Below are 17,510 nucleotides of genomic sequence, written 5' to 3'. Positions count from 1 at the left end.
TTTGCATGTAGGGCATTCTGATCCTAGTTGGGGAATGCAAAACCTACATTAAACCAAAAATGAAATGAAATTGAATCAGAAAAGTGCCGAGAAATTGCCCAGAAGACTAGGAAATAAAGTAAAAGAACACAAAAATTTGTATAGAAACGAACTTACTTGTAGAATATGTGATTGCAAGGGGAGCAACTTGGGTTTATTCAGCAAGTTCAGAGTATAACATCAACATGCAAGACAAATCACACAAAATTCCGCAAGTTTATAGGAAGAAATGCATACATCGATGAAATATGAAGATATAATAGCAATTGAAGTAGATATACGAAAGGGCGCAATTTGAGTTCAAGCCCAAGTTTCTGAAAATGAAGAGCCAATTGGTTTTGCGTGTTGTGAAGGTAGCAGCCAGCTAGCCTACAGTTTTTCATTTTTTTTTCTCGGCTCGACCAGGCACTGCAAGATGGGGCTCGGCCTGAGCCTTGTGCTGGGTCGGGTCAGGTCTGGCTTTTGCGGGTCGGGCACGAGCGACTCGAGCCCTCAAGCCTTCTTGCCATCCCTAGATGGGGATGGAGAACATAATCTCCTACCCTCGGTTCTTTATTTATATTATAATTTAAATTTAAAATATAAAAATAATATTAATAGAATAAATAACTAAGAAAATGGAGGAATGCAACAAAAAATATCCCTATTTGAGAATTCTACTTAGGCAGGACATACTAACTATTCTTTCTCATTCATTATTTTTAATTCTTATTTTTTACCATACATTCTTAGAATAAAATATTATTCATTTAAATACAAATTTTTTCTTTACTTTCTAACTAAATATTCTCTCAAAAATTATACATTTTTTCATAAAATAATTTTATACGTAAATTCAAATAATAGGAGCCAAATTCATAGAGCGGTAAGAACATGTTTGATGTAAATATCTTGAGAATGAATTTCGTGAAAAATAATTTTTATGAAAAATGTACGATAAAAAAATAGAGAAAAATGATTAGTTCAAATATACATTTATTTTATTGAAATAATGAGCATTTGAGAATAGTTTGCAGGCAAAAAAAAGAAAAAAAAAAGAAAAAAAAAAGAATTTTTAAAGGTATCTTCAAAATTTCTTCATTGAAAACTTTCAAAATCGCAAAACCCCTAAATCTACGCGCCCATGACCTAAATATTTCGCCCTAAAAAATTAATTTCAACTCGTTTTCATTCTTACACCTGCGATTAAACATCGGCACCGACTATTTTGCATCTATACTTGTTGGAAAGGCCCTTGCTTTTAGTGTAGACGCACAAACGCTGATAGTCGGGGTTTGGGGTTCATGGCTTCGGAAAAGGAATCTTTGGAAGAGAACAAGAAGTTAGAGAGTGAGGAGAAGGACCCAGGTGAAGTCGAAGAGAAAGGTGAAGTCAAAGAAGACCCAGATGAAGAAAAAGAGGAGAAATTAGAGGACTTGAAACAAGAAAAGGAGGAGGAAAAAAAGGAAGAAGAAAGTGAAGCGGAGGAGGGAAAAGAAGAAGAAAATAAGGGAGATGAGGAGGAAAATGATGGGGAAGAAGAGGAGGGTCAAGTCGGAGAAGAAGAAAAAGAGGGTGAGAAAGTAGAAGTAGACGAGAGCAAGGAAAAGAAGAAAGGAAAGAATGAGAAGAAAAATGTGAAAAAGGGATCGAAAAAGGAGAAAACTGGGGCTAAATCTCAAAATGAGAAGGAAGACTTATCATCACCCAGGACACCGAGAGGCGATAGGCCCACGAGGGAGAGGAAGATGGTGGAGCGGTTTACTGTGAACGCAACTCCCATCAGCTCTGGCTCCAAATCTTTGGCCATTGAAAAGGTATAATAATCATTACTAAGAATTTGAAACTCTGTCATTTCTTGTCTTGATTAAATGTAAATTTGAATAAAGTATTTTAATATATTTGAAGAGAAAAAAAATTGCAGTGCATATATTTTGAACTCGTATGCTAGTATCAATTTATGTGTTATCAGTTACGATTTTAATTAGGTCAGTTACGATTTTAATTAGGTCTGTGGGCTACAGTGGGTAAGGAGGGTTATAAAGGCAACTCTGGATTTTAATCTTGATTGGGAAAGGAACATTACTAGTCTATTTTGGATTTAGTTCAGAGTGGAAAAGACAAAGGAAATGAAAATAGGAATAGCTCGTGTTTTATTCATATTCTGACAAATAGATCCTTTTTTATTTCGATTGTTGTATATCAGACAAGGATGAAATTAATGTCCATGTGAATGTCGATATTTGAGTTACGGGACAAGAAAACTCCATGTTTAACTATTGAACTTTCTCTTAATTTCTTGTAGTTGGTTAAAGATAATTGTGTGCTTTTACATTGCTTTCATTTCCTTATTGTTTTTCGACAATCGAGATCTCAAGTGGGGCATGAATGATGTCATCCATGTTTTTGTTTTACTACGTTACATTTTTTTATGGAATTTGTCACTAGTAGTTACCAAATGATTCTATTGACATTGGGTGCATAACTACAGGGTCGAGGTACACAGCTTAAGGACATCCCAAATGGTATGATCTCATCATTTTATTAAATACGTCTGATACTGTATCTTTGGTTTCTTAATACGTTTGGTTTTTCTGATATAGCTTGACATTTGGAACTTATTGCATTAAATTTTGATATCTGTAGTTGTTTCGTAAATGGATGTTTGTTAGAAATATCTCTTTAGTGTGATTATGTGGTATCTGACCAAAAAAAATAATGGAGGGGTTTATTTCGTATCCTTAATTTCTGTTGTCCCATACAAATATCTCGCTGACAGATATCTGATATCATGAAACATGCGGTACCCGTGCACAGCTCTAGCAAGTTATTTACAAATCACAGTTACTCATGTAGATATTCAGTCTTCTCTTAGTTTTACCATCAGATTTTTTTTGCACTACTGCTGTTTGTGCATTAAGTTTGCTGGTCTTTTCTACTGTTAAGTGGACTTGTCTACTCACAAGGATGTATCGCTTCCTCACACTTGTATTACAAATGTTTCAGTGGCTTTCAAGTTGTCCAAGAGAAAGGGTGATGAAAACCTGCAGATTCTTCACACCATTCTTTTTGGCAAAAAATCAAAGGTTACATCTTAAACAGTCCTTTTGAACCAATCCAATTTCAAAGTTGAATAAGCATTTTATGTTTAACACTTTCAGTATATATTTTGTCTATTTTCTGTTCGCTGCATTGTTTTGAAGACAAATGGGGTTTGATCTTGTTAAATAACAATCACCTTCTTGTTCAGGTACATACTCTGAAGAAAAATATTGGCCTCTTTTCTGGTTTTGTATGGGTTGAGAATGAGGTATAGTGTCCGTTTCTTCTCCCTCTTTCTATCTCTCTGTTGTTTTTCTTTTTGAGGGCCTGGAGTTCCGAGTCCTAATAATTCATTTCGTTCTAGATCATATGTTAAGGCTTTGATATGTTGCATGTCAACTGTAACGCAATAAACTTTGTTGACAAAAAAATATTCTTCTAGGGAAACATATTTTGTCCGCATCTGTTATTTTTAGAAAAGCCGCAGCAACTGATGCCGATTAGGTTGATTTCAAAGAATCCTAACTTCTGTAAAAGGGGGTCTTATATAGGCTTTTATGTGATGTGACGCAACACCATATAAATTACAATATTAGTGCAGATACCTATTTGATATGAAGAATGTGGTGTTTAATTAAAGTAGATTTTTTTCCAATTCGAGGTACCTGAATGAATAGTCATTCTCATCAAAAGAAAACAATGAATCAAACAAGTAATTTCATGAGTAATAGGTGAGAGATCCACTTCTGCAACCTGCATAGTCTTGAAATATATCTTGACAGGAATTATCAGTATACCTACTATTTCTTGGAGCAAACCGTAATAAAAAGTAAAAGGTTATGAAATATAGGTTTAAATCTCGCCAATTATTAAATGCACTTCGCAAGAAATTTATTGTTAAAGGCTGTCTGGGAGATCTAGATGTAACTTGGGGAAAAAGTAGCTGGCAGTGAATCTGCTTAAACTGCTGCCTTGACAGCTGTCATAGGTTTGCAGTCCTTGCAGAAATCCAAGGTTCTAAAAGGTGTGAGGCTTGGCAAGATGGTAAGGTCAAGCTTGAAGCCTCAAGGACCTTAGGTATGCCTAGGCAAAATCGGTCATTTTGCTATTATTTTATTTATTCTATGACCATTAATAATTGTTTTGACAAGACAATTAACAGTTTTTTCTTTTATTCAGTTAGTTTATTTGATATTTAAAAAAAAAAATGGACAAAACAATAATAATACATAAATAAAAAGGTGTTTGCCCTTGGGTGCCTTTCCCTACAGTTAAAAATAAATTTAAATTCCTTTTTCCATGCATTCCCCGTGTGTGAGACTTTTTCCTTGCTCCTCCTGCCTAGGCCTTGCATTTTCATGCCTTTTAGAACACTGCACACTGCATAAAATGACTACCTGCATTTCAGTCACAATCTATTAAATTTAGTATATTGATATACAAGGGTTTTCTAGGTGATATATTCTTTTGAAAGTTTGAACCATCCAAACATCTGAAAAATTCAAAACATAGCTTAGCTTCATGCATGCAAATAGATATTAGTAACAGACGGGATATTTACACTGCACTTGGTTATTGGGGCATTAGATTTTCTCAGTTAGTGAATTTAAGGGTATTTATTTTATTTTACTTTTTGATGTCCTCAGCAGGAGAAGCAAAGAGCTAAAGTCAAGGAGAAGCTTGACAAATGTGTTAAAGAAAAATTGTTGGACTTCTGTGATGTACTAAATATTCCAGTCAGCAGAGCTGCTGTAAAGAAGGTAAGGTCTTACCATTGACACTATTGTAGCCCCTGTTTGAGCCACATTATTTCTATAAGAATGCATTTTTTGATGGGAAATGTGTGGTTAAAAAATTATGTTAATTTTGAATTTGCACGTAATATTATTTTATTGAAGATATGTGGTTAAAATGATAGTAAATCACCGTTTAAGAATGTATTTTTTTTAAAAGAATGTGGGTCAAATAGGGCCATAATACTTATAATGTTCAATATCTGAGCAATATTAGCTGTGTTTTTCAGGAAGAACTCTCTGTAAAATTGTTGGAGTTCTTGGAATCTCCTCATGCTACAACTGAAACATTGCTTTCTGACAACGAGAAGGTAGATTTATTTGTTTGTTTTTTACAATTATAATTTTAGAGTTTGTGGTGTATATTTTACACCTTTTCAAATGTGCATATGTCAAGTTATCTATCGAGTCTTCAAATAATAGGTCCTTTCATTAATTACAGTCGTCGAAGGGTAAGAAAAGAAAGAGTAAGGACTCAGCAAGCAAAACCCTGAGCTCTGCTGACGTGGCTGAAGGAAAAACCACAAAGGTAACTAAGGACTTGTTCTCTTTGCTATTTTTAGGCCATTTTCAGTTTTTAATTTTTCGGAAACACTGAAAGCACGTTTATTTACCTATTTTTGGAAATGAATTTTCAAAAACGAGTTTAAAATTTACGAAGAAAACGGAAAACGCCAAAAAAGTCTTTTGGCAGTTTTCATTTAAACCAAGCCAAAACTTCAAAAATGCGGTACACGGCTAGTTTTGCCAATAGCGTTATAGCTTAGTTGGTTGAGTCATGAATTTTTTGAAGGTCACGAGTTTGATTCTGTTTCACCGTAACTCAACAAAAAGGAATTTTCTTTTTATATGCACAGTACAAAAATTTTCAAATAAATTGGTGGGTGGCTGAGATTCGAACCCGGGTGACCAGCATGGAATTCAATGCCTTAACCACAATGGCAGTTGTTTTTCTTTTTCTTACAAGTAAAAGAACTATATATATATTGGATAATAAGTTTTTTAGTTTTTCAAAATTACAAAGAAAGTAAAAGGGTTTTTCATTTTTTTATTTTTAAAAATAATTTTTCAAAATGACAAAAACAACTCATTTTTTGCAATCTCAAAATGGACACTCAAAACACAAATTAAAAACTAAAACACGAAGAGAACAACCTCTAATTGTCCGTTTTAATTCCTTGTTAATGCGTGTCAGTTTCCTTTCCAAAGGCCCAGGGTAATGGGCTTGTCTCATCTTTCTAATGCGCAAGGAAAGTTCTGCTTTTGAGGCCATATTTACCAGTTTCAGCCATTTATTTAATACTGGAAGTTTAACTTCATTCTTTATTGATCATTTCGTCCAAGAAGAGGATTTCCTCTAATTCTATGAACTTAGTTCCTACGGGGTGGAGATGATGGGGTCGGTCCGTGGATTTTTCTTCCTTTTCTTTTGTTGCATTTTGCTCTTCATTTCAAGAATAGGTTGGATCCAACCAGCTGGACCTTTTCCTTTATAACTAGGAAAGAGAGTTGCATGATCTCGCAAATCACTTTTGTAGGACAGTCATAATTGGGGTTTTGAATAAGATGATCTTTGGATTTTTGATTTTTCTTGTTGAAAAAGGAATAAGAATGAGAGGTATCCTCTTTATGCTTGGTGGATTATTTTCCTATATCTCATACCTGTAATGAAAACTCATTTTGATCTTACCATGTTCTGAGTCTAATAACGGCTCATTCCTTGTGTGATCCAGGATTTTCGATGGTGCTTAGTTTTACTTCATTTGTTAACTTTTCGTGTTGCCTTGTTCAGCGAAACATTTTTTTGTGCAACCATGTTTCTTTTTGTATGGTCTTTACTTTTTGTCTGTTCAACAGAAAGTTCTTAATGCACTTAGGATTCTTTGTTTACTTATTCTTATTGCATGTAGAAAAATAAGCCAAGCTCCACATCAGGAAAGAAGCCCAAGGAGTTATCCAAAACTGAGGAAGAAGATAATGATAAAAGCGAAGCTTCAGAGAGCGAAGATGATGAAGATGACAATGACATAGCTGCAAAAGCAGAAACTGAGCAGGAAGAGAATAAGTCTCAGGAAGACATGGAGGAAGACGAAGAGGAAGGGGCAGAGGAAGATGAACCCAAAAAGCAGAAGTCTGTCGATAAATCTTCTTCAAAGAAAAGTGCTAGAAAAGATAGTGGTGGCAAGATGAGTGAGAAGTCTAAGCCTGTTACTAAAGGCAGCTCTTCAAAATCTTCCAAAAGCTCTGGTGAATCTACTAAAAAATCTTCCAGTTCAGCATCTAAGAAAGTTGCTGCTGAAGCTAAATCGAAGAATGAAATTAAGGCATCCTTGATGAAAAAGCGGAAGGCTAATAAGGAAATTGAAGAAGATACAAGTGCACCCGCAAAGGGAAAGGCTTCTAGCAAGAAACAGTCAAGCAAGTCTTCAACAGATCAAGGTATTACCCCTTGATATTCATTTATTGCACTCTTAATCTGATAGGGATGCTTGAAAACCTAGTAAGGATCCCCCCAGTTTATGGTTTTTTCTTTTATATTTTGATGCTCAGTCTACTATCACAATGCACAATAATTTGGTGAAGCCCCATCCCACTCCCACACCTGAATTTGACCTTGAAAGGTGTAGTAATGTCCATTGAAAAGGAAATCACATGATTATGGAATTATGTTCATCTTCATGCAATCTTTTCAGGAATTGTCTTTCTATATTTGTCGTGCTTGCTCATGTTTCTTGATTTGCCATAGGCAAAGGGAAAAGCAGCAAGAAAGCCAAGACCGAACCCAGTAACGAAGAAATGCATGCAGTGGTAGTAAAAATACTGAAGGAAGTAGATTTTAACACTGTAAGTTGGACTGCTGTATTCTATTGAATATTGTACTGATGTTCAATTATGGATTTGCAATTGACAACCTTCAAACTTTAAAAATGCAGGCAACATTATCCGATATTCTCAGACTGCTTGGTAAGACTTTTCCTACAAGAGTACACGTTACTACATTAGAATTTTCTGAGTCCTTGCTTGGCTAAGCTTATAAGTGCTTATGAGCAGTGGATCTGTAAGAATGTGAGGTTGAGAAGTAGGTAAAAGGTTTGGGTTCCAAGTAATGTGTGGGTAAAATAGAGTTTGATCAATTTTTAAGCAATTATAAGCTTTGCCAAACATACACTTACACTTTGGTTTTGATTTGCTAATCCTTTCAAGTTCATGTCAGGTGACCACTTTGGTATGGATCTGATGCATAGAAAAGCAGACGTGAAGGCTATAATCACTGAAGTAATAAATAACATGACTGACGATGAAGATGAGGAGGCAGCGGATGAGTCTGGTGACAATTCGGAGAAAGATGAAAATAATGATTAGTCTTAGATTTACCCAGGCGAGAACATGTCAGCATCACTTCTTCTGAAATGTAAAGGGGTTTGATCAGCTGTGTTTATGTGAACAAAAGGAACACATTTAATATTTCTTTGGCCTTTTGCTGATAGACTGATAGAAAGGAATTTATCTGTATGATATGAGTTTACTTATAGTTGCTACAACTGAGTTTCTGGTTTTTGCTCTGAACCCCTGTAGTTGAATTTAGTCGATGTTTTATTACAGCCGTTTTTGTAAAAAACTCGTTTGAGAATTTGCAGATATATATATTTTCATCACCTTATGTACTTTGTAAATTTCGTATGTTCTTGGTTTGGTTACTTACGTACATTAAATATTATTTGTACCAAATAACCCCCACAACCCGATCCCATGTTTTCATATTGGTTATTCATTGGTACCATGGCAAGTAGCCTGCAGCAACTATATGACATTGGCAGTCTTTCATTAACAAGTTCAAATAAACTTATATCTCTGATTTTGTTCCTTAGAGATTGCTTTTGTGAATGAAGAAAGCTTTGAAACTGCATAAATCAACAGTCCCTTTCAATGGTACATCTTTGTTTACCCAAACTTAACAAATTACCAAAATTTCTACACCATGTTCTCTCCATATATCTCATAATCCTGACCCGAAGTATATGTTAATCTTTATTAGCATTTCTAGTTTTATTCAGGGTTTAAAACTGTGAAATTCAAGAAATGGACAATGGAAATAGCAATTTGTTTGAACTCAAATGTCAAACAAGGAGAAACAACTCTGGTTCCTCCAGATCATGAGACTATGAAGGGGTCATACATTTTATCCAATCTTGATCAGAATATTGCGGTTATTGATCGAACAATTTAATGTTTTAAATCAGAAGAGAAAGGGAGTGAAAATGCAGCAGAACTGATTAAGGACGCCTTATAAAAAGTTCTCGTGTATTGTTATCAGCTTGCTGGGCGCTTGACCATTAGCCCCGATATGAAGCTTATAGTGGATTGCACAGGGGAAGGCGTACTTAAAGAATTAGATGATATTACGAAGCCAGATCCTATCACACTTGGAAAGCTGGTTTACGAATTACGATATTCCTAGGGCGAAAAATGGACCGGAAATTCCTCCTGTTACAGCTAAAGTAAGCAAATTTACACTAGCTGATTTTTTGTTTGATAAATCTGTTTTATTGCACATTATCGTCTTTGCATATCATCTGAGGTCAAGACTCTTGGACTGTGTGGAGAATAATTATATTGTTCACTTATCCCTGTCCAAATTTCCTACGTGAAAAACCAACGTATCATACTTTGACAAGATCATGCTCAAAATGCTGTTTTCTTGTTACCATATACATGTAGCCCGATCCTTAAGTTTTGAAAAGCACATAAAACCTTTGGGTCGGACAAAAATCGAACTCAAGAACACAAGAAATATAAAGAAATCTGAGGGAGCCGTTTATTGTGATAAGACATAGACATGCGAGGAAACTCGTTTTCCTACTTCATTATAGTGAAAGATATGCTCTCACAAAAAGGGCGAACTATGAAAAATCTGTGTGTTTACAGTTTACATTTCATTCACCATTGATCTCGGAATAAGGATTAGGGTCCCTAACAAAGATTTCTAGAGGAAATTAGTGGAAAAATTTATCATTTTCAGGTTACAAAGTTCAAATTTCGAGGTTTTGCTCTGTGACTGTGCATGAACCTTTATATGTTCGATGGATTTGAAGCAATGGAATTTGTGAACTCTTGGGATGAAACTGCAGCCTGCTCGAGGCCTTCCTCTTAAAATTCCTCCATTTATGGAGCGAATTTGCAGAAATGGAAGACATCTCAAATGCTGGTGAACTTTACGAAGGAAAAAATGCTTTACAGATCCTTCTTTTTCGACCCGAAGAAGCTTGAAAATCTCATAAAAAAGCCCTCGAAGATGGAAGTCTCGAAATGTGCACTACGTTTGAAGCCATTTCAGCGTTCGTATGGAAAGCGCGGAGCAAGGCGTTAGACCTGAAGCCTGATCGACAAACGTAGCTTCTTTTTGCAGTTAATGGAAGGTCCAGATTCAATCCACCGGTTCCAAAAGGATACTTTGGGAATGCCATCGTGTTGACAAATTCAATCTGCAGTGCAGGTGATTTGGTTGAAAATCCCCTTTCGTCAACTGTAAAACCAGTTCAAGAGGTAGTAAATATGGCGACAGACAGTTATACGAGATCAGCAATCGACTATTTTGAGGCGACTTGAGCTAGGCCTTCATTGGCTTCAACTTTGCTGATCACTATTGTTAAGGGATGAAATCCTACATCGAATAAAAATGAAAACATAGATTAATTTATAAAAAATTGTACTACTCGTTTTAATAAGATTGACCTTCTAAAATGGAATATCAAATTTCAACATGATATTAGAGCCCATCAAGCTTCAACGAGTGATTCGATCCAATTAAAACTCAACAATGAGCATACATATTTCAAGATTAGTCTGCTCAAACGAACCAACATCTTGTGGGGACATATTAAGGAATAAAATTTCACATCGATTAAAGATGAAAATATATACCAACATATGAGGTTTTGGGCTACTCTTCTTAGTAAGGTTGACCTTTAAGATTGACATTTTAAGATGAAACCTTAAGTTTTAACATGATATCAAAGCTACCATCTTGGTTTGCTCAAATGAGTCACCATCTTACGAGGACATGTTAATGGATGAAATCTCATATCAAATAAAAATGAAAACATGAACCAATTTATAAAGAATCGCGCTACTCTTTTTAACAAGGTTGACTTTTTAAGATGAAACCAAAAGTCCTAACAACTACCTGGTCTCGACTTTCGTTCTAAACTACAAATTTCAGCTAGGGCAAGCCAATTCTATTTTGGGGCCCATAGCTTTGCTCGAAAAGGAAGTGATTCTGTTTCTCTCTGTAGCGGAATAGATCTTTAATTTGTGGAATCCAAGCTCACATTAAACTTACCAATCAATATATCAACCAACCAATCAAACTTTAACCCACAATTCAATCACTTATGGTTACATTCCTCCATTCTCACCCACAAAGGGACAACAATATGGTGGTGTTTTACAAGCTACAAAGGCATAAAGAAAACGAGACAAGGCAAGAACTTGAATAAGATCACAAAGGAGGAAGCCGGTTTCTCCCTTCTCAAACAAAGGCAAAAACACATGGCTTCTATACAAGAGGGTTAATATATATAGCTTTAGGTTATATTATCAATTGGGCTAAGGTGCAAAAGATCGGGCCAAGACACAAAATAATGGGTCAAGTCATAAGGAAGCCCTCCTATAAGTGAAGTTGGGCCAAGGCTGATAAGTGTATTTTATACATTTATTTAGGCCGTTAAAATTGATTAATTGTTGATGAATTGGATGAAATATGACTTAATCCTATGTATATATTGTGTATAGGTTACAATCGATGGAAGATACGAAAATAAAGAAAATAAGCGAGAAAAATGACTCAATTACATCAATGGCAAAATTTGGGGACTATAATGCAATAATCCAAAAGTTTAATTGGACTGAAGAACAATGAGTTAAGAACACCAAGAGTCAACTGGAATTGAAGAGAAGTTAATGGGACAAGAAATTGTGGAAAAGGACCAAAACACACACTTCAGAAAGTTCAGGGACCAAATTGCAAAGTGGCCCCTAAAATAATTGAACTATGCGTACGCATGGGCCTGCAGGCTTTGCGTATGTACAGTTGGAAAATTGAACTTCCCAGCTCAATTGAGGCTACTATGCATACGCATGGTTCAACTTCGACAAAAAAAATTTTGTTTCCTTATTTTATTTTGAAAAGTCTTGGTGGCATCATATTTATACTAGGAGTCGGCTAAAACACAGTGGAACCTAATTTTCTGACATCTTGCAAGCCGACAAAGAGGGGAAAGAGATAGATATACATTGAAGAACAAGACTTCATCACTTGGATTCGAAATTGAAGGCATCAATTGAAGGATTTCAGATTCTTTTCATACTTTAATGATTCGGGTGATGTCGTTCTTATATTTTTCATGCATTTCCTACATTAATATGCTAGGCTAAATATCTTTGTATTGGATGGATGACAAAACTGGTTGATTCTTAGTTTTTAATTCAAGACCTTATGTTTTTATCTAAATTCCTGTGTTGTGATTCCTTTAATATGCATAACCATATTGTTTTAATGTATGAGCACTATTAGGACAATGAATTGCTTATTCGTAGTGTTGGAAAACTCACGGTACGTATAACACTATTATTGGAATACATGGACAATGAATATTAGGAATAATATTTGTGACGTGTACGATCATGTGTGATAATCCTATACATCAATGCGTGTTTGCCATATTAATTTGGATTAGAAATATGACCGTCTCGTGGTAATCAAAGGTTTATTATATCTTGGGAAAGAATAATAAATAAAAGTGGAATTATCGATCGTCACAATTGCATGAGTTGAGATAATTGTCATAGGTTGATAATTAGAACTAAGAGTTGATCATTGGCGTCGAAAATCCAATACATTCACTCATCTGAATTCTAAAACAAATTCTCATTAATTTTGCAATTTTTAGTCGTAGAATTTAATTAGATATTCAAACAAAAATCAACTTTTAGTTACTCATACGAATTTAATTATATAGAATAGACTAGAATTAGATCTTATTTCCCGTGGGATGATAATTCTTTCATTACAATTATTACTTATACAACGAACCCGTACACTTGCAGAATTTTGACAAACAAGTTTTTGGCGCCTTTGTCGGGAAATAACGATGATAATTTTAGTTATTACATATTTTAGATTCGTTTTTATTTTTATTATTTTTTTATTGTTTGTATTTTTATTTTATTTTTAGTTGTTGTTTTTAGGCTACTATTACACTTTTTAGGCAACTTTAGTTTATGCAAAATCCCGACGAGCCAGATCTCTTTCCAATTGACCACGAAATAGAAAGAACATTTAGAAATCGTAGAAGAGTTCAACGTCAAACAAGAAGAATGGCCGATAACCAAAATCAACCACAGAATCAGGTTCAACTTCACGAGCAAATATCGCAGCTAAATCAATCGAGAGCTATCCAGAACGAAGCCCCTATCTTAGTTGGAGATTATGTTAATCCAATTCCAGCACCAGTGCAACCAGTTGTAGTGTATCCTCTCTTTGAACAACCTAATTTCCACCTTAGACCAAATGTCATCAATTTGTTCCAAAATCACCAAGACATCAAGTTCTTTGGAAAAGCAACAGAGAATCCTCATGAACATATTTCGGCGTTTCTTATGCTATGTGAGGTAATCAGTGACGAAGGAATATCAACAGATGCATTTCGAATGAGATTATTCCCTCATACCTTGAAGGACACTGCTAGGGAATGGTTTCTTTGTTTACCACTAGGGAGCATTCTTGGAAAGATATGGTTAAAAAATTTACGATGAAATTTTTTCCTCCTTCTCGAGTTCATCAAGTAAAAAATGAAGTCCACACTTTCAAGCAGAAAGATTTCGAGAGCTATCCTGAGGCATGGGAGAGATTCAAGAATTTTTTCAGGAAATGCCCAGCCTTGACATCCCTAAAAAGGCTCAACAATAGCTATTCTACCACGGTCTAAAGTAAGAATTCAAAAATATGATAGATGCTTTTGCTGGAGGATTGGTGATGAAACTTGATGTGGATGAGGCATATGACTTGTATGAAAGAATAGCTAAGAATCAATCGATGTGGCCAACTGATAGGGAAGCTCCAAAGAAGGCAGCAGGGTTGCATAATGTAGATGCAGTGATAACACTGGCTGTACAAATTGAAGTTCTTACAATGAAAAGGGACAATCTATCTCAATCAGTTAACATGGTACACCAATCTCCACTGGTTTGTGAAGGTTGTGGAGCTGATCATAATACTACGCACTGCCATCTGGTGTCTACACATGTTAACCAGTCCGAAGAAGTGAGCTATGCGCAGAACTTTCAGAGACAACAAAATAGTCCATTCTCCAACACATTAATCCGGGTAGGAGGAATCATCCAAACTTTTCATGGTCTAGCAATCAGGGACAAGGACAAGGAGGCAACAATCAGAATAAACCACTGGGGTTCCAACAGCAGCAACAACAATAAGGAAAGAAACCATCTTTAGAATATTTGCTAGCTCAGTACATTACTAAAACTGAGACCAACTTCAAAATCAATAGGCCACAATCAAGAACTTGGAACAACAGGTGGGACAGATTGCAGTCACACTCTCAGGTAGAGCTCAAGGGACGCTACCAGAAATACATGTAAAGCGGCTAGCAACTATCACAGAAAAGACACCTACCATGGGTGAGAAGCAAGTTGATGAATCAAACAAAACAATAGAGGAAAATTGAATCGAGTCATTGAACAATCCACAAGTTAAGACAAGCGCTCCTGTCAAAGCATATGTGCCTCCAATCCCATTTCCATAGAGACTGCACAAACGCAAGCTAGATAAGCAGTTTCAGAAATTTTTGGATGTATTGAAGAAGCTGCACATTAACATACCGCTCGTTGAAGTCCTAGCTCAAATGCCCAGCTACGCTAAGTTTATGAAAGGCATCTTATCAAACAAGAGGAAGTTAGAAGACAATGAAATGATCATGCTTACTGAGGAGTGCAACACAATTTTCCAACATAAATTACCACTGAAACTAAAAGACCCAAGGAGTTTTACTACTCCTTATAACATTGGTAATTTCTATATAGATAAGGCATTGTGTAATTTAGGAGCTAGCATTAATTTAATACCTTTATCTCTTTTCAAGAAACTAGGTTTTGGGGGAAGAAAAATCGACTACAGTTTCACTGTAGTTAGCCGACAGGTCGATCAAACACCCGCGAGGTATTTGTGAAGATATTTTGGTCAAGGTCGATAACTTTATCTTCCCAATGGATTTTATTATTCTGGGTATGGAAGATGATTAGGATGTCCCTCATATTGGGTCGCCCATTTTTGGCTACGGAAAGGCTCTGATAGATGTGCAAAAGGGTCAGTTGATATCGAGATTAGATGAAGAGGAACTGACAATCAACGTGTTTAGAGCCTTCAGATTTTAGAATGAACCAGATTCTTGCATGCAGATTGACATAATAAAGGAAGTAGTGTCAGAGACATTCAAACTTGATCACCCTTAAGATCCGCTTGAGACTTGATTAGTGCATTCTCAAGAATTGTCATCGGAAAAAGAGGAAGTAGAAGAGTGTGCACATTATTATTTGGCAACCATACCACCACTCTTCAAGTAGCCATGTTTGGAGCCGGTGAAAGACCCACAAAATCTTTACCATTTATACAGCAAGCTCCAACTCTTGAACTCAAATAACTGTTCACTCATCTGTGCTATGCGTATTTGGGGAAAAAGAATTCGCTCCCAGTAATTATCTCGAACAATCTTACATAATCAGAAGAAGATCAGCTGCTAAGAGTACATCGAAAGCACAAGATAGCATTAGGATGGATGATATCAGACATAAAAGGAATCAACCCTTCACTTTGTATGCACAAGATATTGATGGAAGATGATTTCAAAGCTTCAGTTGAGCATCAACGCAGATTAAATCCGAATATGTAGGAAGTGGTAAGAAAAGAAGTATTAAAGCCTTTGGATGTAGGGATAATCTATCCCATATCAGACAGCCATTGGGTCACTCCAGTACAAGTAGTGTCGAAAAAAGGAGGAATCACGATGGTCCGAAATGAAAATAAGGAGCTCATCCCTACACGGACAGTCACAGGCTGGAGAGTCTGCACTGATTATCACAAACTCAACAACGCCACTAGAAAGGATCACTTTCCCTTTTCTTTCATTGACCAGATGTTGGAGAGACTCGCTGGACATGCTTATTACTATTTCTTGGATGGTTATTCGGGGTACAACCAGATTTCTATAGCGCTTGATGATCAAGAGAAGATGACCTTTACATGCCCTTATGCACTTTTGCTTATAGGAGGATGCCTTTCGGTCTTTGCAATGCTCCAACCATCTTTCAACACTGTAAAATGTCTATTTTCTCAGACATGGTGGAACATATTATTGAGATGTTTATGGATGATCTCTCAATGTTTGGAAAATCATTTAAGGAGTGCCTTAAACATTTGGGAAAAGTATTGCAGTGGTGTGAAGACACAAACCTTGTATTAAATTGAGAAAAATGTCATTTCATGGTTCAAGAAGGGATTGTGTTAGGGCATTTGATTTCAGCAAGGGGTATTGAGGTTGATAGAGCTAAGATACAAGTTATCAAAAAACTACCACCGCCGGTAACAGTGAAGGGATTTAGAAGTTTCTTGAGTCACGCTGGGTTCTACTGTCGCTTCATCAAAGATTTTTCCTAAATTTCGAAGCCATTATGCAATCTACTAGAAAAAGGGGTCCCATTTCATTTTTCTGAGGAGTGCTCGACAACTTTCAACACCTTAAAGGAAAAATTGGATTCTGTTCCAGTATTGGCTTTTACAGATTGGAATTATCCATTCGAACTTATGTGTGATGCCAGTGATCACGCAGTGGGGGCGGTGTTGGGTCAAGGAAAGGAGAAGAATTCCCATGTTATTCACTATGCCAGTAAGACTTTGGATGAGGCTCAAATGAATTATACAACTACAAGGAAAGAGCTTTTGGCAGTAGTGTTCGCCGTTGACAAATTTAGATCATACTTGATTAGGTCAAAAGTGATTGTCTATATGGATCATTTAGCCTTAAAATATCTACTAAGCAAGAAGGATGCAAAGCCGAGGCTTATTCGATGAATACTCCTATTGCAAGAGTTTGATTTGGAGATCAGAGATAAAAAGGGGAGTGAGAATGTTGTGGCAGATCACCTTTCTCGCCTTGAATCACATGAGTCAAACCCTACAGTGGATGAAGTTTTTCTTGATGAAATGCTTTTTCAGATTATCACTACACCATGGTACACCGATTATGTCAATTATTTGGCCTACTCCATCATCCCACCAGACTACTCGAGTCACCAAAAGAAGAAATTCTTCAGTGACCTAAAGCTTTACTTTTGGGATGATCCAATTCTATACAGAAAGGGTCCAGATCAGATCATACGCTGTTGTGTGCCAGAATAGAGTAGCATCAAGTATTAGAGTCATGTCACTCTGAACCGTATTGGAGCCACTTCACAGCAAACAAGATAGCAGCAGAGGTATTATAATTGGGTTTCTATTGGCCTACGCTATTTAAGGACGCACATTATATGGTGAAACATTGTGATAAGTGTCAAATGACTGGAAATATCTCAAGGAAAAACGAGATA

The 17,510-nt window shown here is 36.1% G+C and overlaps 1 protein-coding gene and 1 pseudogene across 2 annotated transcripts; both read left to right on the top strand.

Annotated features, from left to right (window-relative positions):
• The first annotated feature begins 1,116 nt into the window (after nt 1-1,116).
• LOC111368051 (myb-like protein X) lies at nt 1,117-8,514 on the top strand. 2 transcript variants are annotated; one of them, XM_022989228.1, is made up of 11 exons: nt 1,117-1,835; nt 2,510-2,543; nt 3,025-3,104; nt 3,269-3,328; nt 4,710-4,820; nt 5,084-5,164; nt 5,296-5,382; nt 6,764-7,292; nt 7,600-7,697; nt 7,787-7,817; nt 8,068-8,514. In XM_022989228.1, the coding sequence occupies exons 1-11, from the start codon at nt 1,323-1,325 to the stop codon at nt 8,214-8,216; spliced, it is 1,773 nt and encodes a 590-aa protein (XP_022844996.1). In that variant the 5' UTR covers nt 1,117-1,322; the 3' UTR covers nt 8,217-8,514. The 2 variants fall into 2 exon arrangements, with proteins under 2 accessions (XP_022844996.1, XP_022844995.1); XM_022989227.1 differs by having other exon boundaries at nt 4,707-4,820.
• Nucleotides 8,515-8,933: 419 nt separating this feature from the next.
• Nucleotides 8,934-11,154, top strand: LOC111366957 (annotated as a pseudogene).
• Nucleotides 11,155-17,510: the final 6,356 nt, after the last annotated feature.

The sequence above is a fragment of the Olea europaea genome, chromosome 18 (genome assembly GCF_002742605.1).
Source record: "Olea europaea var. sylvestris chromosome 18, O_europaea_v1, whole genome shotgun sequence".
In the NCBI taxonomy this organism is placed as follows: domain Eukaryota; kingdom Viridiplantae; phylum Streptophyta; class Magnoliopsida; order Lamiales; family Oleaceae; genus Olea; species Olea europaea.
The sequence above is the reverse complement of the archived record's forward strand: the minus strand, read 5'-3'. Positions and strand labels throughout refer to the sequence as shown.